Below are 23,149 nucleotides of genomic sequence, written 5' to 3'. Positions count from 1 at the left end.
CAGGTTATCAATTTTCAGTATTAACAGTGTATCCTTAATTATCCCTACCCAATCTTTCTAATCAATTTCACTCACTCACTCATTTCTACTGTCTCAACCCACTTTGCTTTCACTTATAGCATGGATTATTTAGTCATAACCAATCCTAAAACAAACGGCCACGAGAGGACCCACATATCTGTCACTATCTGCTTTCTCCTCAACTCTATACTTTCCTTTGTACTTTCTCCCACATCCAATCACCCGTATCTTATCTTCTGTTATCTCTTACACTACATCATACCACTTTCCCTCTGTACTCTCTCACACATCCAGTCACCCACATCTTACTCTCTCTCTCTTCTCCCCCTCTCACCCCCTCCTCACCCCCTCTTTATCCTCACCCCTCTCACTCTCCCCCCACCACCTGCTGCGATAGTCTACTCCTTACCATCTGCCTGTCACTTGGGCTGTCTAATGAGGAACTTCACCGCACGACTCCAACCCATACTCTCTCTCTCTCTCTCTCTTTTACAAGCCTATCTACATCTCTCTCTCTCTCTCTCTCTCTCTCTCTCTCACACACACACACACACACACACACACACACCTCTTTTTATCTCTCATCCCCTCCACACATACACACTTTCTCACCCTCCATACACCTCTTTTTTATCTCTCAGCCCCTCCATACACACAAAAAAAACACATACACACACACCCTCTCCTTACACCCCCATCCCACACCACCACCACCTGCTGACGGTCCTCCCAACCAGCTGTCTGTCACACCATCTCTCTATCACCCCAGCTGTCTAAGGACCCAGCTCACCGAGTCTATCTTCCTCTTAGGCCTCTCACTCTCGCCAACTTAACCTTCTGAATCCGGTGACGTCTTTTCTAATTTATTCTTGCTATTTCCAGGCGTCTTTACCTAACTTAAGACGGGCCTCTGGCAGTGAAGGGATTAGTGAAGGCTAGCATCTGACACATTTCATTTCGGAAAGTCTCTCCTTGAATAAAATCGTCCAGTAATAGTAAAAATTAACTCTCCCTTCCGTATTATTTTTTTTTTCTACATATGAGACGTCAATATTTTCCCCTAAAAAGATACAAAGGACTACAAAGGAAAGCAAACAGCAAGAGACACTGGCCATGTACTATATCCAAGGGAACTATTTTGAGATGTAAAGATCTGAATAATTCACGAGAGAACACTATAGCGTATAGGAGTCATGCAAAATAAGGCATATAAGGCGTATAATTCAAATAGGGCGTATAATGCAAAATAAGGCATATAAGGCGTATAATTCAAATAGGGCGTATAATGCAAAATAAGGCATATAAGGCGTATAATTCAAATAGGGCGTATAATGCAAAATAAGACGTACAATGCAAAATAAGACATAATGTAAAGTAAGGCGCATAATTCAAAATAAGGCGTATAATGCAAAATAAGTTGTATAATGCACAATAAGGCGTAAATTTCAAATAAGGCGTACATTTAAAATAAGGCATATAAGGCAAAATAAGCCATACAATGCAAAATAAGGCGTATACCTGCTAAATAGGGTGTATAATGCAAAATAAGGCATTCAGTACAAAATAATGCGAAATAATGCAAAATAAACCTGCAAGAATACATTTATAAATGAATAATATATTTCTCACTATCATCACAAAACAAGCGCACTTTTTGGCAACTAACACACCATGAAAGAGAGAGAGAGAGAGAGAGAGAGAGAGAGAGAGAGTTAAATAAACAGACTTTATGGTCCATTCTTGGTCTTTAGGTGGCCCGGCCTTAATATCAACAGCAGAGTCCAGTTGAAGAATTTTAAAAGCACGATAACAGAGAGAGAGAGAGAGAGAGAGAGAGAGAGAGGAGGGGAGACTGTGTGTGTGTGTGTGTGTGTGTGCAAAAAACTAATAAAGTACTTAATGTACTGCACACAGACGACGGAAGTTGGTGACATTACACACCACCACCTGTTGTTCACACACACACACACACACACACACAGATAAATAACATAATTGAGAGAGAGAGAAAGAGAGAGAGAGAGAGAGAGAGAGAGAGAGAGAGAGAGAGAGAGAGAGAGAGCTAACTATGCGTGAAAGAGAGTATTGTTATGTAGTCTGTCTTTCTCTCTGTCAATGTGGCGGGGTGTGTGGTGGTGGTGGTGGTGATGGTGGGTTTGTTAGATGGTAGTGATAGTAAGTGTGGTAGGAGAATGTGGTGTTGGTTGTGGTGGTGGTAGCTGTGGTAGGTCAGTATAATGTTATGGTCTACTGTGTGATGATTGTGGTTGGTGCAGTAAATTAGTGTGGCAGTGGTGGTGGTGGTGGTGGTGGTTATGGTAGGAGAGTGTAGTGATGGTTGGGGTGGTAGGTGGGTGTGGTAGTGGTGGTGGGTGTGGTAGGAGAGTGTAGTGATGGTTGGGGTGGTAGGTGGGTGCGGTAATGGTGGTGGTGGTATTTATGGTAGGAGTGTAATGTGGTGATGCAAGATGCTGATGTATGTTGGAAAATTCTGTACAGGTTACCGGAGTTAACCCCTTCAGTGCTATGTCATCTTTTCTTTTAAATAACTCTTGCTATTACCATTTTTTTTTTCAGCAAAGCCCCCTAGTATAGAAAGGGTTAATAACGGCTTTATCTAAACCACTCTATTGAAAAAAAAATCCCCTAAGCTGAATGAAATTGTCTGGAGATAGCAAAATAATTATGATTATTTCACTGACAGGATTACCACTGATGACCAGGTTGTTGTGATACAAGTGATTGGTACTACAGTACAGTTGCAATGGTGAAGCTTTACAGTGCATATTAAATTCTCGCGTAGTAATGACGTTTGTCTTCCTGATCTGATGTCCAAGCAAAAAACCTTCACATCTAGTTTCCTTGCTATCTGCACTAATATACTGCGTTAGTTTTATGTCAGGGCAGAATAAATTTCATTATATCTAAGCAGCATAAAGCATATGGCATATCCTACCAAACACAATATATATATATATATATATATATATATTTACCGGTATATAAACAGTATATATGATACGAGGAATGACTACCAGGTACCAGTGAAACTCAATTTCCTATCCAGCACAATGCAATAAATATGATAAATATGATCGCAATGACGCATGAATATGGTCTTTACTGCATGCTTTCTGTACTTGATATTAAAGGCAACATTCACTCAACATTCGCCTTTGTTTTCCCAATTAACCATCCCGACAGCCTTTGTTTACATCGCTTTCGTGTAACTGAAAACTAAAGAAAATGTTTCAGACTGTTCTAACTCCGGAAACCTTTATCAAATTATTTAGCAGTAGACTACGTTGTTGCTTCTGTAACTGAATCACGTCCGATAACCAGCTTTTTAAAAGGAAGGAAATGATTACTGTTGTTTCACTGCTCCTGCAAAGAAAATGTTACGGAATTTTCATATATCCTTAGCGCTTTTTTGAGTGTCTAGGTATTTAGGTAGTATGACGAGCAAGTATGAACGTTTAGAGGATGAAGTGCACTAAGAGAGAAAGCAGGAAAGAAAAGTTGGCGGTTCACTGAAGGCAGTTATAAGGAACAGAGAAATGAACCTGGAAGTAAAAAGACCCTTGCATGACAGCATTGTGATCCCCACTCCAGCGTTTGGAAGTGAAGCTTGCACCCTGTTGGAAGGACACAAATCAAGAGTGAGAGCAGTGGAAATGAGGTATCTGAGAGTAGCAAATGGAGTTACGTGGAGAGAGAGACAGACAAAAGGGAAGGTGATGTAATTTTATGGTGTTGATGTTGATGTGCTAGAAAACATTAAAAAGAAATACTCTAAGATGGTTTGGTCACGTGAAGAAGATGGAGAATTAGAGACTGACTAGATACGTATGTGTGAGTGAGGTGGAGATTAGACCGAGGATGACCGGGAGGGATGATGCAGAGATGTGGAGAGAGGGCTCCCTGATAGCAGAGGACAGGATGACTTTCGCTTGTGACCACTCCTTACGGTATTAGGCGTCTGGCGATCGGCAGATATGTAGAATAAAGCGCAGAGTTATGTCCTCTATAATCTATTTTCATTCATTCACCTGTGTTCTCTATAACTTTCTTTTTACTTTTTAGTGATTAAACAGATGCTTACTGTAATATGATTATGCATATTTTTTGAGATTATGAGCACAGCACACGGTAACAACATGACGGTGGTGATGGTGAAGATGGCATAATTTACTACTTTCCATACTTGCCACATTTATTATGATTATCAAGACATTTACAAAGTTATTATTTTTAGCATTACCTTCACCATTATCGTTACCACATTTATCTTCACCATCACTATCAAAGGCTATTACTATGTTATTTTCAGCATTACTCTTATTATCATCATTATCATCTTCATCCTCACCATCCTTTATCATTATCATCTTTTATCCTCATCATCCTTTATCTTTATCATGTTTTATCCTGACCATCCTTTATCATTATCATCTTTTATCCTCACCATAAATTATCCTCGCCATCCTTTAACATTCCTCATTTACTAATCCTTTCTATATTCATCTCCTTTCAGCTGGCAATGCATCCAGTCCTCACGAGGTGGTGGTGGTGGAGGGTAGCGAAGTGGACCTACCCTGTGCCCTGGCCCCCTACCCCCACTCTCATCCCACACCACAGTCACAGGAGAGCCCCATAACCATCGTCTGGTACAAGGATAATGCCAAGACATCTATGTTCAGGTGAGAGAAAAAGAAATAGATAAGGGGAGGGACAGGGAGAGCTTGAAAAACACACGCACACACGAGTACCTATACATTATTCACAGCAAAATTAGATAACAAACTAGAATGCACACACAGACGAGCCAATCTCTTGCACGGGACATTTACCGGTAAATTTCGTGTCACTCCTGATTTTCACCTTTGACCTATGACCTTAAAATTAAAACCCGACTCAAATATAGCCATGAACCCAAGAAAAAATTTTTGGTTCTGTTTCAAGGCTACCAAAACTTAGAACCAGAACAGAAGGACAGGCAGCCACAGACACACAGACTAAAAAAAAAAAAAAAAAAAAAAAAAAAAAAACACGCTCTAAAACATGTCAGACTGCTTATTTATGTATTTATCTATCTATCTACCTTTATTTATCTATCTACCTATTTATCTATCTATCTATCTATCTAATCATCTATCTACCCATCCTCCGGGGTGCACTGGTAAGAGTATTCGCTAAGCAGCTGGAAGAATCAGAGGTCGATTTTGGGGCCGGTCAGACTGGTGGATTCAGTTTGTTTCCCTCTTAGCCCTACCCATCCAACAACAAAATTAGGGACCTGGATGTAAACTATTACTGTGGGTCGTATTCTAGGAGAAGGCTGAGACTTAGAAAACACTGACTAAATTGCCTTGACCCAAAGAGGCCGGGGATTTCTCTCTCTCTCTCTCTCTCTCTCTCTCTCTCTCTCTCTCTCTCTCTCTCTCTCTCTCCCCTATGGCGGGCGTAATTTCAGCAAGCCTCCGTTTTGACTGCCTAAACGCAAAGTGGATTGTATCTATCAGTCTATCTATCAACAGTGTCTTCCCATCTATCCACTATATCTATCACTGTATCTATCTAGTGCCTTTCCATCTATCCGCTATATCTATCAGTTTATCTATCTAGTGTCTTTCCATCTATCCGCTGCATCTATCAGTGCATCTATTTACAGTCTTTCCGTCTATTTACCCAACCATCCATCCATCTATCTATCTATCTATCTATCTATCTATCTATCTATCTCTCCTGCAGCTCAACAAGTCCTCTATCTGTCAGGCTAAACGCAATGTGGCCTGTATCTATCAATGTATCTATCTATCCTTCTATCTATCCATCCATCTACTCATCTATCTATCTTACAGCTGTGAAGTTCCGCACCTAACAGCGCAAAGTGGGCTCTATCTATCACTGTATCTATCTGTAATGTCCATCCATCCACCCATTCATCCATCTAAGTAATTATCAATCTGTGTGTATGTATGTATGTATGTATGTATCTATCTATCTATCTGTCCATCTATCTACTGTCTTTCCATCTATCCACCCTTTCATCCATCCATCCATTTACTCTATGTGTGCCAGCGGAAGTAGATGGGAATGGTAGTGCTTTGGTGGACATCTGTGCTGGTAAGGGGTTGGCAATAGCCAACACCTACTTTCGTCATAAGATGATCCACCGGTATACATGGAGAGTAATGAGGAGGATGGATGGTGAACTTGTTGAACGAAAGGCAATGATAGACTACGTGTGTGTGGATGAGCGAATGAGAAGACAAGTGTTGGATGCAAGGGTGTGGAGAGGGTGGGGGAATGGAGTCTCGGACCATCACTTAGTGATGGCCAAGGTAGAGCTGCAAAGAAAGTGGTTGAGGAGGCGAAGGGGAAGACAGGAGGAAGCAGCTCCTGTGAGAAGAGTGGAGAAATTGCAAGATAGTGAGAAGAGGACAGAGTATAAGAGCATAGTGGAAGAAAGATTGGGAAGGTATGAGCTAGAGCAGATGGAAGGGGTGGAAGACGTATGTAAGATATTCACGGAAGAGATAAGCGCAGCGTGTGAGGCGGTTTGTGGAGTGAGGAGGAGATGCAAGGGTGTGCAAGGGACAGCATGGTGGAATGATGAGGTGAAACGAGCTGTGGAACAAAAGAAGAAGGCATATGGTGAATGGTTGGCGAGTAGAGGTAGGGGAGAAGATGAGAGAGAGAAGAGAGAGGTATATGTGAGCAGGAGAAGGGACGTTAAGAGACTGGTGAAGGAGAGTAAGAAGAAAGTGGATGAAGAGTTTGGGAGGAATCTGAGTGTGAAATGGAGGGAGAGTAAGAAATTGTTTTGGAAGGAGGTAAAGAAAGTAAGGCAGTGTGAAAGGGGAAATAGTAGGGGGAGTGAAAGATAGGAATAACAGAGTGTTGGTGGAGAAGAGAAAGAAAGTGAGGAGATGGAAGGTGCACGGTGAGGGTGTGTGGAATGGCGTGAGGGAGAGCAGTGTGAGTATAAGTGGTTGGGGAATGGCTGGGAGAAGAAGAGATGAGAGGAGGGAGGAAGAGATCAGTAGGTCGGAAGTAGTGGAAGCGATGAAGAAGATTAAGCTGGGAAAGGCCCCAGGAATTGATGGAGTGTGTGGTGAAATGCTTAGGTATGGGGGTGAGATTGTTGTGGAGTGGATATGGAAGTTGTGTAGATTGGCTTGGGAAGAGGGAAGGGTTCCAGAGGACTGGAAATCAGGTATAATTGTTCCTCTGTACAAAGGAAAAGGGAGAGAGAAGTATGTGGTAACCATAGGGGTATTTGCCTTCTTAGTGTGACTGGTAAAATATATGGTAGAATACTCATTGATAGGGTTAGGCATATGACAGAGGAGCTAGTTGGAGAAGAACAAGGGGGATTTAGGAAGGGAAAAGGGTGTGTAGATCAGATATTTGTTCTAAGATGTTTAGTGGAGAAGTATCTAGAGAAGGGAAGGAAAGTGTACGCTGCCTTCATGGACTTGGAGAAAGCTTATGACAGAATAGATAGGAAAGGTATGTGGAAGGTACTAAGAATATATGGAGTGGAGGGGAAATTGTTGAGTGCTGTGAAGAGTATGTACGAGGGAGCTAGGGCTACGGTGCGAGTGGATGGTGAGTTGAGTGAGTTCTTTGATCTCAATGTGGGACTGAAACAGGGGTGTGTAATGTCTCCATGGCTGTTTAATATATATATGGATGGGGTCGTAAAGGAGGTACAAGGTAGGGCAGTGGATGTGGGGGTGGCCCTAATGAATGAGGGTGAGATTTGGAAGCTTCCGGTGTTGCTGTTTGCTGATGATACAGTATTGTTGAGTGAAGATGAATGGGAGTTGCAAGGTTTGGTGAATGAATTTGGGACAGTGTGTAGGAGGAGGAAGCTGAAAGTTAATGTAAACAAAAGTAAAGTTATGGTGTTTGAGAGGAATGAAGTCACAGAGTGTGCAGTGAGGTTGGATGGTGAGGATATGGAGAATGTGAGTGCATTCAAGTACTTGGGTAGTGTGATGAGTAAGGATGGAACTTTGGGGGATGAAGTACGTGAAAGGGTACAGCAGGGAAGGAAGGTTGTTGGCACACTGAAAGCAGTGATGAGAAATAGGGAGGTGAGTATGGAAGTTAAGAAGTCACTGCATGATGGTATTGTGATCCCTACCCTGACGTATGGAAGCGAGGCGTGGACCTTGCAAGAGGGGAACAAGTCAAGAGTGAGAGCAGTGGAAATGAGTTACTTGAGAGGAGCATGTGGAGTGACATGGAGGGACAGGTTGACGAATGAAGAAGTGAAGGAACGTTGTGGGGTAGATGTGGATGTGGTTGAAAAGATTAGGAGAAATACACTGAGGTGGTTTGGACATGTGGAGAGGATGGAGAATGAAAGACTGACTAAGAGGGTGTATGTAGGTGAGGTGGAGGGAGGGAGAGGGAGGGGTAGACCGAGGATGAGGTGGAGGGATGGAGTTGAGAGGTATATGAGGGAGGGGGGGGGTGAGTTGGGGGGAGGGGAGTCAAATGGTGGGTGACAGAGTGACTTGGAGGCGTTTTGTCTGCGGCCACCCTTTGCGGGATTAGGGCGTCGGGCTATAGATAGATAGATAGATGTATGTATGAATGAATATATGTGTGTGTCCATCTATCTATCTATCTATCCATCCATCTATCTACCTATCTATCCATCCATCTATCTATCTATCTAACTACCTATCTATCCGTCTACTTATTTCCACCCATCTATCCATTCATTTAGTCACCCACTTATCAATCAATCTATCTATCTATCCATCCATCCATCCATCTATCAATCTCTCCACAGTTATGACGGCCGCAGACCCAACAAACCTCGCACCTGGCAGCCCGAACGCAAAGTGGGGGGGTCCTTCTCCCTCTCCATGCCCCCCGCCCCCCACGCACCCCCCCTCGCCCACCTCAAGCTCTCCCACGCCCACACCACGGACGCGGGCGTGTACGAGTGCAGGGTGGACTTCCGGAGGGCGGCGTCCATCACAACGTACACGAGGCTGTCCGTTGTGGGTACGTGGAAAAAGTTGGTATGTGTGTGTGTGTGTGTGTGTGTGTGTGTGTGTGTGTGTGTGTGTGTGTGTGTGTGTGTGTGTGTGTGTGTGTGTGTGTGTGTGTGTGTGTGTGTGTGTGTGTGTGTGTGAGTGAGAGAGAGAGAGAGAGAGAGAGAGAGAGAGAGAGCGAGAGAGAGAGAGAGAAAGAGAGAGAGAGAATAACAGGATAAGGTACCTATACGAAATGTGTTGAGTTTCCTTTTGGGGGTATTGTTTACTATGATTCTGGGCAATTTAGCGGCTTAGGCTTTTGAATTCTGTTACTTGCTTTATTGCTTTATTCTCGCTGCCTCTAGACGATCTTAACATTCTTGCATGCGTCTGCCCCGGTCACCTAATGGCGGCTCTCCATGCTGCTCGATCTCTGGCAGCCTCCCTATTCAGACCCTTCTCCCTGAGGTCACAAGGGATCGGAAAATTTACCTGAAAATTTATCCTGAAATCGTCTGGAGCTAAAAAGGAGAAAATATAAAGTAGGTCGCCTGATTGAAGGGATGTGGCCCATAAGGTTCAAGTCTGAGGAATGGTGGGTGTTTTCTTGCTCGGATACTACTGCTCGGGGTAGAATGACTGGTCCCCTTCCCATAATATGTCTCGAGTGAATATCCTTGACCCGGGACCCTACCTTCCTGATGTGGTAACAGAGCAACGGATAGTGGATAATGGATGAATGTTCGCTTCCTATGTTGTAATTTTATGCTAAACGTTGCAATCGTATATTTAATTCTGTATAATATGCCAAAAATAGCAGTTGTTATATCAAAATCAATGATCTGTCTGTCTGTCTGTCTGTCTGTCTCTCTCTCTCAATTCCGATCATATCCGCCCGCTTTTCCTCTTCCTTTCCCCCTCCCATTCCTCTCGACCGCTTCCGCCCTTCATCAAATATCCTTTTCCCCAGCTCTTCCCGCTCTCTTTCACCCTCCTGTCAATATTTTCATCTTCCTTAATTCCTTTTCATTTTCGTCTCTGATTCTCGCTCTCTTTTCTTCCTTCCTTCCTTCCTTCCTTCCTCTTTCCTTCTTTCCTCTCTGCTGTAGCCTCTCTAATTTCTTCCGTTTTCTTACGCCCTATATTTTCTTTTTCTCACCATTTCTCCACTGCGTCTCAAACTTTTCACATCCTTTCTTTCCCATTCTCCTCTCGGTGTCCCTATTTCTCATTCATCCTCTTTTCTTTCGACTCCACTCCACCCTTTCTCTCCACTCCCTCTTTCTTCTTATTCTCTCTCTCTCTCTCTCTTTCTCTCTCCCTCCACCCACCTAACACCCCGACCCCTTCCACCCACAGTGCCGCCCGCAATGCCCCTGGTGGAGGTGTGGGCGGGAGGTCGCTGGCTGCCGTCCACCCGCGAGAGGTCCACGGTATCGGTAGAGGAAGGGGACAGACTCACAATACGATGCTCGGCTAGGGGAGGTCAGTCAGTGGCGTGTATCATTTTCCTCTAACCAGATAGAGTTATTTCCTATAAGCGTGTGTAGGGAAGGTAAAGTGTTCATTTAATAACGCCAAAGCATGAAGGTTTGTCTTCGTGATAATTGTACAGTGTGTTATTTAGCTTGTAATAATCCTAAGTATGTCTAGACCCTGAAATAATGCTAAGTATGTCAAGGTCCTAGGGGAAGTATACTGTCCATTTAACCGTGTCTAAGTTAGGTACCGGTATGCTGGCTCCTAAGTAACTGTAAGTATATCTATGCGAGGTGTTTAAGTGTCCATCTAATTATGTCTTTAATAGGAGAGTCTGCCTATAGATAAATTTCAAGCAAATAATTCCGGATCGGGTTTTAGGAAGCTAACTGCATCTAAGTCGGTCTTTTGAGCCTTATGTAAACTGCATGGATATAGTTTTAGAGTATATTTGGTGTTTACTTCAATTGATTATGATAAACTATTAACTGATGTGTTCCTTGTGGAAGTCGCAATTTAATCTCGCAGTTATGAAATCAGTAGCCCCTTGACAAAAAGAAAACATCCCCACTATCAACACCACTACCATCAGCCTATACTATATTTACCTAACATCTAACCCTACCCCCTCTTAGACATTCATAAATAACCAAAGTCAAAAAACATGCAGTCATCAACATCATCATCATCATCCTACACCGTACAGTATATAGCAAACACTTAACCCTTTCCCTCTCTTGGATAGGTACAAGCCCAAAGAAAGCAAACATCATCATTACCACCATCACCACCGCCACCATCAGTCATTACCATCATATACCGTACTATATTTACTAACCTCTCTTCCCGTAAACCTCCTTCTCAACAGGTGACCCTCAACCCAGCCTCACCTGGTGGCGTGGGGGTGAGCAGATCCTTCCCCAGGCTGAGGAGGTGAACGGGGGTGAGGTGAGGAGCAGGGTGGAGGTGAGGGTGAGGTCTGAAGATGCCGTCATACCCATCGTGTGTCAGGCCACCAACACCCGTCTGGCTCCACCTCTTAGGACACCGCTGCAGTTGCTGGTTCTAGGTGAGGGACGGAGATTGAGACTGATAGGCAGACACAGATACGTGGATACAGACTGAGAGATTATGCAGGCAGAAAGACACACATACAACTTGGAAAACTGGTAGGAAAATGGTAAAAAAAAAAAAAAAAAAGTGCTTGAACACATGCACAATACAAGTATGACTACACAAGTAAAAAGTTAATTATGATTAATTTTAACCCTTTAAGAGGAAAGTACAATACATTTTTCAGTTAAATATGGTTACGGACAAGACGTCTTTGTTCCGCATGCAAGCTGTGACTTCCCTCCATTCAGGTGTAAGACTGGAAGCTTATATTGAGCAGAAACATGGCTACCGAGAGTACATTAAAAACATATCGTTCTTTTTGATTTTCTCCTTTGTCGTTTACAGCGCCGCCGGAGTGGGTGCGAGTGGACGGCGGCGACAGGGCCATGGCAGCGGGGGAGACCTATGTGGTGGAGTGCCGGACGAAGGGAGCCTCGCCCCCTCCTGTGCTCACCTGGTCTGTGGGGGGCGAGGACCAGATCTACGCTTCGTCTGTGGTTAGTTATTATCTGTGTATCTGTTTCTTTTTTAACTTCGTACACTCATTCTTTTCCACGGATGAGTTTAAGTATCTTTTTTGATACTAGGGAATAGGATTATAATGATGACGACGAATCCTTTTTTTTTTTTTTTTTTTCCACTGACCTTACATATGGAGACGGTGTCCGTAAATGACTGACCACACTATAGGGTGTAAAAGAAAACAAAAAGAAATGATGTAAAAAAAAATGAAGAACCGAAAGAACATGCAAAACAATTCCTTACGTTTTAAAAGGTATATTAGTTATTTCTGACCATGTCTAAAGCCTAATATTTAATGATCATGATGGGGTGCAACTTTAACTACTTTAGTGGTGGCGCAGGAAAGTCATTTGTGAGATTAATATTATTTTCATCAGCTTATCTTCACATACATTAACCTGTCTAAGTGACGGATGCATCTATGAAACTGCCATACAAAACTACCAACTGTCTTACACTTTCCTATCATCCACTACATCGCCCAACTCTCCACTGAGCGATCCAGCCATCCACCCCCACCCCCCCACACAAACCTATTTATTCATTAACCCACACATAAATCCACGATGCAACTCTCGTATCCACTAACCCATCCACCTATCCAAACTACAGTCCATACCTATCCACAATCTATAATCCACTGGCACCCACACCCATCTAGCCTATCCACTAAACTACCCTTTCCCTATCTTAGACTGGCTTGGACGGTGAAACGGTAAGCCGGCTGAATTACACGCCCAAGCCAAGCCACGCAGGAAGCCACTTGGTCTGCTCAGCCCGCCCGCCCATCCAGCCCACGCCTCACGCCCACCCAGTCCTGCCCATCCCTTACCACCTCACTGACTCAGTCAAGCTAGATATTATGTGTAAGTGGGGTTGTGATAAATAGATACTGGTATATAAAGAGATAATGGTTAATAGAATATAATTTCGTTCAGATATAAGGGAATAAGGGCTGGGATGATGATGATGATGATGAACTAACTATATGATTTACCCAATTATGCAACTACTTCCAGATAAGCCTGAGGTGGAACTCACTCTCAGCCACCTGGATAACAAGAGGCACGACAACAGCAACAACAACAACAAGAAACTCCCTCGCAGACCTCCATTCTCTCCCTCCTCCGCCCACCGTCCCTCCACCTCTTCCTCCGATAACATGGACAATGCAGAGGTGGATGAAAATATAGTGGAGACCAGCCAAAGAGAGGAAGAAAAGGAGATGAGAGGGGGTAAGGGGATGGGAGGTGCAGATAACAAAAAGAGAGAAGGAGTAGATGGAAACGAAATGGAAGATAATCACATAGGAGGAGGTAAGGAAATGAGAAGGCAAGGACAGACAGGAGGAAGAGAGGAAGGAGGAAGGGAGGAAGATATTGAAGTGACAGAAGAAGGAGAGGAGATAGGTATGGAAGAGGAAGAAGAAGAGGATGGTGGAATTGAAGAAGATGGGGTGAGAGAGGGGGATGGCGTCGTCCTGCACTGCCACGTTAGAGCCAACCCTCCAGTGCTTAGGGTCACATGGCATAAAGACGTAAGTACGCTGACACAGAAGAAAAGACAAAGAATGAACAAGACAAAGGGCACCTGTAATAGTTCCACCCACCCCAACCGTACCTCCCACTCAAAGATATCCCAAAAGGTGTTCTTCGTCTTTGGATACACCCCTCTAACAAACTCTAGGCAACACTCCAGATGCACACCACACGCACCTCACACACACTCCAAACACATTCCAGACGCTCACCAGACACACCACCAATATCCGCCACCCCTCATCCCCCTCCCCAAATATGGTAATGGTCACATAACTCTACGGTTGCAAATTGCCAGATTTAATCCTTCACAATAATACAGTGACTCAGTGAGACAGTGAGTGACAGTTGAGGACACACATTGGATTTGGCCGTAGCGAGGGTGCAACAGAGAGATAAAGGAAATACGAGACGGAGGAGTTATTGTCTGAAAAAATGAGAAAAAAATAATTACTGAGAGATGGATGGATAAACAGAAGGACACAGAGACAGGGATCCACAGACACTACAGATAAACAGAGATATATATAAATAACTATAGATAGCTAGATAGACAGATACATACATACATATACAGAGAGAGAGAGAGAGAGAGAGAGAGAGAGAGAATGACCACGTGGATGGCGCTCCTCATAAAACCCACCAAGCGAACATCCTCATATTCTGATAATTCTGAAATACTCCCAGAAACATTCTGACACTTTCAAAAATAATCGGACAGTACAGTGTATGTATGATTTAGTTGCTGTTGTTTCTCGAGAATGAAGTTGCATACGGCATGTCCTTTAGCTTACGATTGACTGAATACGAGCAAAACAGAGAAATATAGAAGATTACATGAGGGCAGTTAGATAAATACATAAATACCGTACAAACAGACTGATGATAAACATATACAGACATTAGGCCCCATAATACAGAGAGAGAGAGCGAGAGAGAGAGAGAGATTCTACAAAGATACACAATCATCATCTCTTCCTCCAAGTACTCGAATCCGCTCTCGCCACTCAAAAAAAAAAAAAAAAGCAAAAACTAATCCACATCTCCCCCCCCAGGGCATTCCCCTTCGCAGACCACGGCAACAACACGTAGGCGGGGAAACCGAAGGAGGTGGAGGAGGAGGAGTGGTGCTGGGTGAACTGAGTGTGGTGCTGGGGAGGGTGGGGAGGAAGGATGCTGGACGCTACACCTGCACGGCACATAACGATCAGGGAGCCACCACCAGCAATGAAGTCCACCTCAGAGTTATACGTAAGTGGCGATGGGGAGAAAGGGAGTAAATGGGGGGAGGAGAAAGGTAAATGAAGGGGAAAGAGGGGTAAATAAGGTGGGGAGAGGAATAAGTGAGGTGGGGAGAGGGGTAAATGAGGTGGGAAGAGAGGTAAATGTGGTGGGGACAACGATAAATGAGGTGGGGAGAGGGGTAAATGTTGTGAGGAGAGGGGTAAATGGGGTGGGGAGAGGGATAAATGAAGTGGGGAGAGGGATAAATGAGGCGGGGAGAGGGGGTAAATGTTGTGAGGAAAGGGGTAAATGGGGTCGGGCGAGGGTTAATGGAGGTGGGGAGAGGGTTACATGTTGTGGGGAGAGGGGTATATGGGGTGGGGAGCGGGGTATATGGGGTGGGGAGAGGGGTAAATGGGGTGGGGAGCGGGGTAAATGGGGTGGGGAGAGGGGCAAATTGTGCGATGAGGTGTGGGATAAGGTGGGAAATGCAGGAGATGGGGGAAGAGAGACTATGAGGGGAAAAGATGGGTGGGTATGGGTGGTGATAAGTGGAAAGGGCAAGGGAGGTGTGTGTGTGTGTGTGTGTGTGTGTGTGTGTGTGCAAAAGGAGTACAAAGGAATGCAAACAATAACAGAGCTAATCTTTTCGAGGCCCTTCGTTACAGTGAAGGCTACTGTTATCATATCTGTAAACTGATAATATAATAAAGCAAGACACGTGTGATGTTACTGATGATGATGAAAATAACGACTAAAACAATAATACTGATACTGTTGCTGATAACGATAATGACAACAGCGATAACAATTCTAACCCTTCCCTACACTACAGACGGACCCGACTGTGCACGCTCCACCCCTCTGATCTTCGGCGCGCCCCGTCACCACACCCTCAACCTCACCTGCCAAGTCTCCTCCTTCCCGCCCCCCACCGGCTTTACCTGGGCCCTCAAGTCACCCCGGGGGCTCCTACGCATCCCCCAGGACATGATATCCCACTCTGGCTCCGTCTCCTGGATATCCTACACACCCAGAGCCACGCAGGACTACGGGGATCTGCTGTGCTGGGCTATGGTTTCGAAAGGGGCCAGAAAGGTACGATGGCGTCCTTATTTGTTCGAGCTCGCTATTTCTAGACAATTTTCTTCTGCTTAAGAGAGACTGTTCAAACTCAAGGTACACACATCGCAAGACGAACTCTGTAACACTGGGATCCCATACCCGGTACTTCCCCCGACAGGAAGAGCTGCCCAGTTCAAAAGGGAGTTGAATTTCAAATGGCACTTGAATGTTGCTCTGCAGCCTAAAAAGAATTCACGAAAGTGATTGAGAAGAAGACTGATGCCTTTCAAATACTGCTAGAATGCTGATAAAATAAAAACTGCCAAAACTCTCAATTGCCAACCTCCCCAACAGGGATGCCACAAGATAGCGACAGAGGTGGGTCGAGTGGGCTGCGACGTGAGCGCCACGGTGCTGCGCCAGAGGGACCCCTGCACTGCCAGAGTGCTGCCTGCCGACAGACCCGATCCACCTGAGCGATGCGGGGTCAAGCGGCGGGAGCTTACACAGCTTACGATCGCCTGTGTTCCTGCACACGATGGCGGACTACCACAAACATTCTACATGAGGGTGAGTCTAGACAGAATATTTGTGGTACTCGTCAGAAAGTTCAAAAAAAAAAAAAAAAAAAAAATGCGATTTGCGGTAAGAGGTGAATGGTTACCATCATCTCTGGGAAGTATTACTATGGGAGCGATGGGGACTATAAGCCTTGTAGCTGCCTTACATAACACTCCCAAGTAGAGTACTCAGCCACATTTACACAATGAAAGTTCAGGCTGAGACTACCCACGTGTTTCTTGCACGTCGTGCAGTAACTAAAAGTGCTTGTCGTTGTTAGAGACCCTCCCTGTAAAAACACACACACACACACAAAAGAGAGAACGAATGGCCTTTGACTTAAACGGACCAACAGTTGACAACATCAGACCCGACGAAGGAATATCTGCAGATGGAGACCTGAATGGAATGCACGAGGTACAAATGGTGAAATAAAACAGGGAGACTATGTAGGTGCTTTTAGATGCAAAAGTGGTTGTATGTGGGGGGGGGGGTGGAGTTAGAGAATGGATGGGGTGAGTGGAAAGTAGTGGGTGGAAAGGGATGGGATAATGGATGGTGCGGCAGAGGTGAAGATCGATGCTGTAGAGTGGCTGGTAAGGTCATTGTGATGGCTTACCGCATAACATTCTTCAGGCACAAAAAAAAAAAGAACAATAACAAGAAAGCAGGCAAGCGCAGTTTTAACATACTTAGTGTCTCATAATGCAGGTAAAACCTACATTCCATACGTGAAGTATTCTGGACCTTTTCAGGTGTTCCTGGGTGACCACCTGGTAGCCAACGGAACAAGCGTGACATCTGAGGTGACAGTGCGCGACCTCAACCCAGGAACCCGGTACCGCATCATGATGTGGTCGGCAAACACCCATGGCGCCAGCAGAAGAACCACCATCCACGCCACCACCGCCTCCCCCAGCAGCACGGCTCCATCCAGCAGCCTGGACGTGAGAGAGGAGAACCCAAGAGGAGGTCCCCTGGAGAAACTGTGGCCGCCCCTGATAGCTGTGGTGACCGTTGTGGTGGTGCTGGGTGTGGTGCTGGGCGTGGTGTTGGGGGTTCTCACGCGCCGCATGATCCCCTTCAGAGCCAGCAGCCGCGAGGATGACGACAGCGAGTTCGAGGACCACTCCAGTACTGTGCGCTCGTCTTCTCAAGAAGTGAGAACCCCACCGCCACATGGGCGTCACCTGAGCCGCTTAGGTGAGTCTCACAGGTAATTACATGAACTGGTCATTTTATTCTGTATTTGGAAGTAATGAGTGAAAACAAAGTTTAGTGGGAACACCGCTTTCACAGCAGCTTTTGTGGGATTTTCTACACTACTGTATTTTCAAATGTCTGAAGTTACTTGCAAATCTAATGTATGATCACAAACCATCTCCAACTTATTCCACTTTATGCAACTGATATGCCAGATCCCAGGTATCTGAACTTAAACCGATCCTTCATAGGTAAGCCTGATAAGGTCACCATGTTGGGCAGTTAAATGAAACGTGCTACCTAAGTCTATCCTAAAATGTCGCACAAATACAAGTGATGCATAAAATTCGTCAACATATGCTGGAGGAAATTATTAAGGCTATATGTGATTATTTTTAACTTCCAAATTTTCCTCAACAAGTAAAGTATTATCAGTTGCAGTCTAATGGAAAACCAAACTGTGCTTTTAGCCTACTTTATTGTAAGTCATCAAACATGAAGAGTAGCAAATATACTTTCGGTGACAGACATTAGGAGTTTCCACATTAGCCTAATCAACAGGCGTGCATGCACACACACACACACACACACACACACACACACACACACACACACACACACACACACACACACAATTACACACACACACACACGGGAAAAAATTAAATACCCGACAGGCCATCCGGCATATATGACAGACAATAGATTAATAAAACCTTGTTACTTTCCCGGCCACGACATTTTCTATTGCAGGCAGAGGGAACTTCGGCCTCATAGAGCGCCTACGCAAACCCACGGTCCGGTACGATGCCATCGGCCCAACAGCCAGGCGGGAGGCGCACGTGTATGATGATCCCGTCGCTGTGAAGGCCAAGAGGAAATTATCACGAAAGGCAAAAATTTATGAAAATATTAAAATCGTCCCGGAAGTTCGATACGGCGACTCATTTTCCGTGACACCCTCAGATTTGGATAAAAGCTCTCAGTCATTCTCCTGGCACCTTCCGAACTCTCGCATCCTCCGCAACAACATAGAAGTCAAGTACCAGAACAAGGACTCTCCCAGGAAGCCTGTGAGGGTCAAGCCACCAACCATCCCGCCCCTTGAGATGACCGGCAGCATCAGACCAGCAGCAACCAAGACCACCCGATCCCATGCACCCAGTTTAGAGTTCCGACTGATTCTGATTCCCGAGACGAGCAAGATGTTACAATTCGCCGCGGATCGTGACACAAGGGTCCTCTCCTACCTCTCCCAAGATTCCTCCCCACCGTCCAAGTTCCCTCCCATAACTGAGGAGGATGAAATGAAGCCACCGAACCCGATACTGAGACGGAAGCTTCACAAATCCTCACCACCACCACGAGTACCTCCACTCAGAGCAAGGCCACCCAGCACTGCCAAAGACACAGTTCAGTTCTTCCCACCACTGACCACAGTAATTGAAGACACAGACAATGCCAAAATCATCTCACTCCAGGAAAGTGAGCGAAAATATGACGAAGTAAGTGAAGTTTCACCCAGATATGAAAAACTGAGAGAAGTGTCGCCTAGGTACGATAAGGTGGCCGACGATTCACCGGAGTATGAAAAACTAAGGGAAGTTTCACCATACGAGAAACTAAAGGAAGAGTCACCGAGGTACGATAAAGTATCCGAGGAGTCCCCTAGATATGACAAAGTGAGTGAAGTTTCACCACAGTACGATGAGGTCACCGAAGTCATGGCAAAGACAGAGAATGCATATGATGTTATACTCACGCCCACTAAAGGCCATGATTTTAAAAGCTGGGAAGAGACTGAAAACTTTGGAAACTACCAGGTTTCAAACATGTCACATCCTCATGAATCCACAGAACCAACTACACCCGAAATCACTATCATTCCAGACCTAGATGCTCCTAGGAAAATATCACTAGTACACCAGGAAAATTATATAGTCCACCAGCAAAAGGAAAACGCAGCGCCAATTACAGTTATTCCCTATGCCCATCACAACCAAGCTTCAGAGAAAATGGGACGCGATGTTACTGACGGGGCGACTATGGAAATCACGCACCCTCAACTCCCCTGCCGAACCGACGAGAGAGGGGCCGTTCTGAGCATGGTTCCGAGTCGTCCCATTCCCATTATTCCTCAGGCAGGGCGGGTGAGCGACAGGAGGCACCACCACCCCTACGTCACCCCTCTGGCGGGAATCAAGCGCGGACGGAGGGCAACTGCGGCCTCCTATACCAACGACATGAGTGAATCTTTGGTAAGCCACGCATCCCTGTACACTTCAGCCCGTGGAGGTCCTTTTTTATTCTTTTTATCCCCACAGCGATTTTATTCAGCTTTGGGGATAGCCTCTCAGTGTGGAGGAGTTTAATGAAAATTGTATCTACCTCCTTCACAGCCAGATGTTCCCCCGATTTAAACTAGACTGTCTTGAGGTGGCAAGCATAGAATAAACAAAGACGTCCTTGGGCTGAAGGGGATAAAAGTTCCATTTTATAAATATATTTCAATCCGACAAGGAAAGAATGTTTTCACCCCTGTTTGTTGTCTGTCGGCAGGATAACTCAAAAAGTAAAAGAGATATGGACCAATTCTGCTGGGTTGAGAGCCCATGTCCCTGGGAACAATCGATTAACTTTTGGAACCAATCCGGATCGTATTACAGATTCTGGATCCGGTAAACATATTTTGTGAAACCCTAGTCAATGATTAGAAAACCTAACCCATTATGAGGAGTGGTTTGGAAATTACGTTGCCCTTGTCAGAGAGATGCGCTCCAGTGAGTGCCCATCTACTGTAGTCTGTTTTTGAGTCTATAGTTTTTTTTACACAGTGTGGTCAGCTAATTCTGACTGTGAATATGTGCTGATGTATTTTACAGCAATCTTAACTGTCGAATTACTGACTACACAGTTTTTAGATAATTAATCAGCACATCATGCATCAGGTACAGGTATTCCTTCACGCAGCAACTAACAATAATCAAATTTACAGATTGAGCCAGGAAGGCCGGACAGTCCACAGTCAGTGCCACTCCAAACAGCTCGCAAGTCGAAGTTCTGCCTAACCTCGCTTTTCAACCTTTCATCTTCCTCCTCCTCTGCCTCCTCCTCTTCATCCTCCTGGGTAGTAAGGAGGCCTAGAGAAATGACGCCACCCTCCCCACCACCTTCCAAGGGCACCAAGAGGAAGAGAAGAGGGCGGGAGTTCTGGAGACCGAGGAGCGAAGCGATTCGAACCTCGGGTCTTGAACACATGTCCCCGAGTTTCATGGACCCTTTCGCCGCCTCTTTCTCCACGCCCCCCTCTCCTCGTTCTTCCTCCTCCTCCTACTACTCCTCCTCCCATTCTTCCGCTGGCTCCTCTACTTCCTCTTGCTTCCCTTACTCTTCTTCCACGTCTTCGTCTCCTCCCGTTTCATCCTTTTACTCCTCCGAAAACTTCCTCTCGATTTCGGCTTCACTGTCTCATTCATCCTCTGCCTCCTCCTTCCACTTCCCCTCCTCCTCTTCCTCCTCCACATCTTCCCCTTCCTCAGGCTCTACTTCTTCTCCCTCCTCCTCTTCCTCTTCAACGGCAGCAACAGGCTCTCTCTCCTTCTCTTCCTTCCTCTCTCCTTCCCTCACCTCTCCTTCACCTTCCTCTTCTTCTTTCCTCTCCCTGGCCTCTTACTCACGAGACTCGGGCGTTTCAGGTCACATCACTCCCACATAAAGACGAAGGAATATATAAACTAAGGGAAACAGTGAAAAGACGAGAAAGTGGGGGGACGAAGTGAAACGGTGAAATGGGAGCAAAAATTAAGAGAGAACGTAGATTAAGAAAAGGAAAACTAAAAAAAATGACAGGAGTGCAAGAAACAATTGAAAGAAGCAGAAAACTGGAAGATGGTCAAGTAATAAGAGAGAAATCAGATACGTATAATATTTTAGTCTAAAATGAAGAACAGAAAACAGACAAAACTAAGAGACAGCCAAAACTGCGAGGCTGAAAGCCAAACGATTCAGTTAACACTACCTAACCATTTGGCAGAAAGGTGAAAGGTTGGACGAAATAAAAAGTAAAGAACCAGAAAAGAAAGATAAAAGGGAGGAACAAAGAAGTATAAAAGTTAAAAAGGGCAGAAAGGAAAAGAAACCATGACAATAAAGAGAAGGGACGGAAAGTAAGGAGGAGGAGCCGGACGACCAGTGTGACATACGACAGCTAGTGTTAATGATTCAGACAACAGTTCACTAAAAATTAGAAATTAAGAAAAAGAAGTGAAAAATAATTATCGGAGGACCTAACTTGTAAAGTGTGTGATGGGTAAATAATGTGGTAAAACATAAAACCATTAACAAGTTGCACAAAAACTTGATGGAAATGCGATGTGTAGGACCAAATCAAGAATGACATGCCAGAAAAACTGGTAAACGTGAAAACATGGACTGTTTTAGACAAGAAAAGCTGCTAGGTCCATTAAGTAGAGGCAGCCTCGAGGAATAAACAGTAAATGAGTACATAAAATGAACACTAAAATACATGTAACCAGGGAAAAGTATCCATGATATACCGGAGAGACCAAATAATTTATATGTACATATAAATTACATACACACATATACTTAACATAGTATTAGGCCAATATCACATTCAATATCTACATATATCAAGTGCGAATATTTACTACATCATACAGCGCTGTATCTTAAAATTATACAGGCAGGAAGTATGTTAACAACGATATTTAGTCTTAGTATTAATATTTTCGTGATTTTTATTACCAAAAAGTAGATTTAATGCATCTGAAAGTTAGCAGTAATTTTCATTCATTATATATATATATATATATATATATATATATATATATATATATATATATATATATATATATATATATTGCTTTTCTATTATTATTATTATTATTTTATTATTATTACTATCATCATTATTATTATTATTATTATCACTATAATTATTAATATTATCTTGTGTATTTTTTATACTCATTATAATTTACCAATTCAAATAGAATGGGTCCACTAGCAATGTTACTGACAAGGGACCATTTGTGTTTTATATATATATATATATATATATATATATATATATATATATATATATATATACAGTATATATATATATATATATATATATATATATATATATATATATATATATATATATATATATATATTTTGCCATAGTTATAAAGAAGTTTTATACGGTGCAGAATTGAATACATCAGCAACTGACTGTTTGTAATAAAGTTAATATTCTGTTGTATATTGTTATTTACCTCTCTCTCTCTCTCTCTCTCTCTCTCCGTATAAAGCGAAATGCAATGGGAAAATGACATGGAGGGAGAGAGGGAGGGTTGGGGGCAGGAAAGAAAATGGAGAGGTGGGAAGGAGGGGAAAAAACGGGGAGTGAAA

The 23,149-nt window shown here is 44.1% G+C and overlaps 1 protein-coding gene across 1 annotated transcript in view; it reads left to right on the top strand.

The window, feature by feature from the left end:
* The window catches only part of LOC145418148 (uncharacterized), a 32,571-nt gene extending 10,967 nt beyond the window's left edge, over positions 1 to 21,604 (top strand). Inside the window, exons 2-15 of the mRNA XM_080286673.1 lie at positions 4,556 to 4,721; positions 8,834 to 9,051; positions 10,383 to 10,508; positions 11,371 to 11,571; positions 11,964 to 12,115; positions 12,835 to 13,006; positions 13,160 to 13,269; positions 13,606 to 13,677; positions 14,734 to 14,929; positions 15,738 to 16,000; positions 16,391 to 16,537; positions 17,284 to 17,731; positions 18,485 to 19,989; positions 20,727 to 21,604. Coding sequence (XP_080142799.1) covers positions 4,556 to 4,721; positions 8,834 to 9,051; positions 10,383 to 10,508; positions 11,371 to 11,571; positions 11,964 to 12,115; positions 12,835 to 13,006; positions 13,160 to 13,269; positions 13,606 to 13,677; positions 14,734 to 14,929; positions 15,738 to 16,000; positions 16,391 to 16,537; positions 17,284 to 17,731; positions 18,485 to 19,989; positions 20,727 to 21,446 — 4,496 coding nt within the window. The 3' untranslated portion in view covers positions 21,447 to 21,604. The remainder of the gene's footprint in view (positions 1 to 4,555; positions 4,722 to 8,833; positions 9,052 to 10,382; positions 10,509 to 11,370; positions 11,572 to 11,963; positions 12,116 to 12,834; positions 13,007 to 13,159; positions 13,270 to 13,605; positions 13,678 to 14,733; positions 14,930 to 15,737; positions 16,001 to 16,390; positions 16,538 to 17,283; positions 17,732 to 18,484; positions 19,990 to 20,726) is intronic.
* Positions 21,605 to 23,149: the final 1,545 nt, after the last annotated feature.

Source organism: Coenobita brevimanus, chromosome 14 (assembly GCF_032717465.1).
Source record: "Coenobita brevimanus isolate Jiangsu-jjx chromosome 14, ASM3271746v2, whole genome shotgun sequence".
Taxonomy (NCBI): Eukaryota; Metazoa; Arthropoda; class Malacostraca; order Decapoda; family Coenobitidae; genus Coenobita; species Coenobita brevimanus.
The sequence above is the reverse complement of the archived record's forward strand: the minus strand, read 5'-3'. Positions and strand labels throughout refer to the sequence as shown.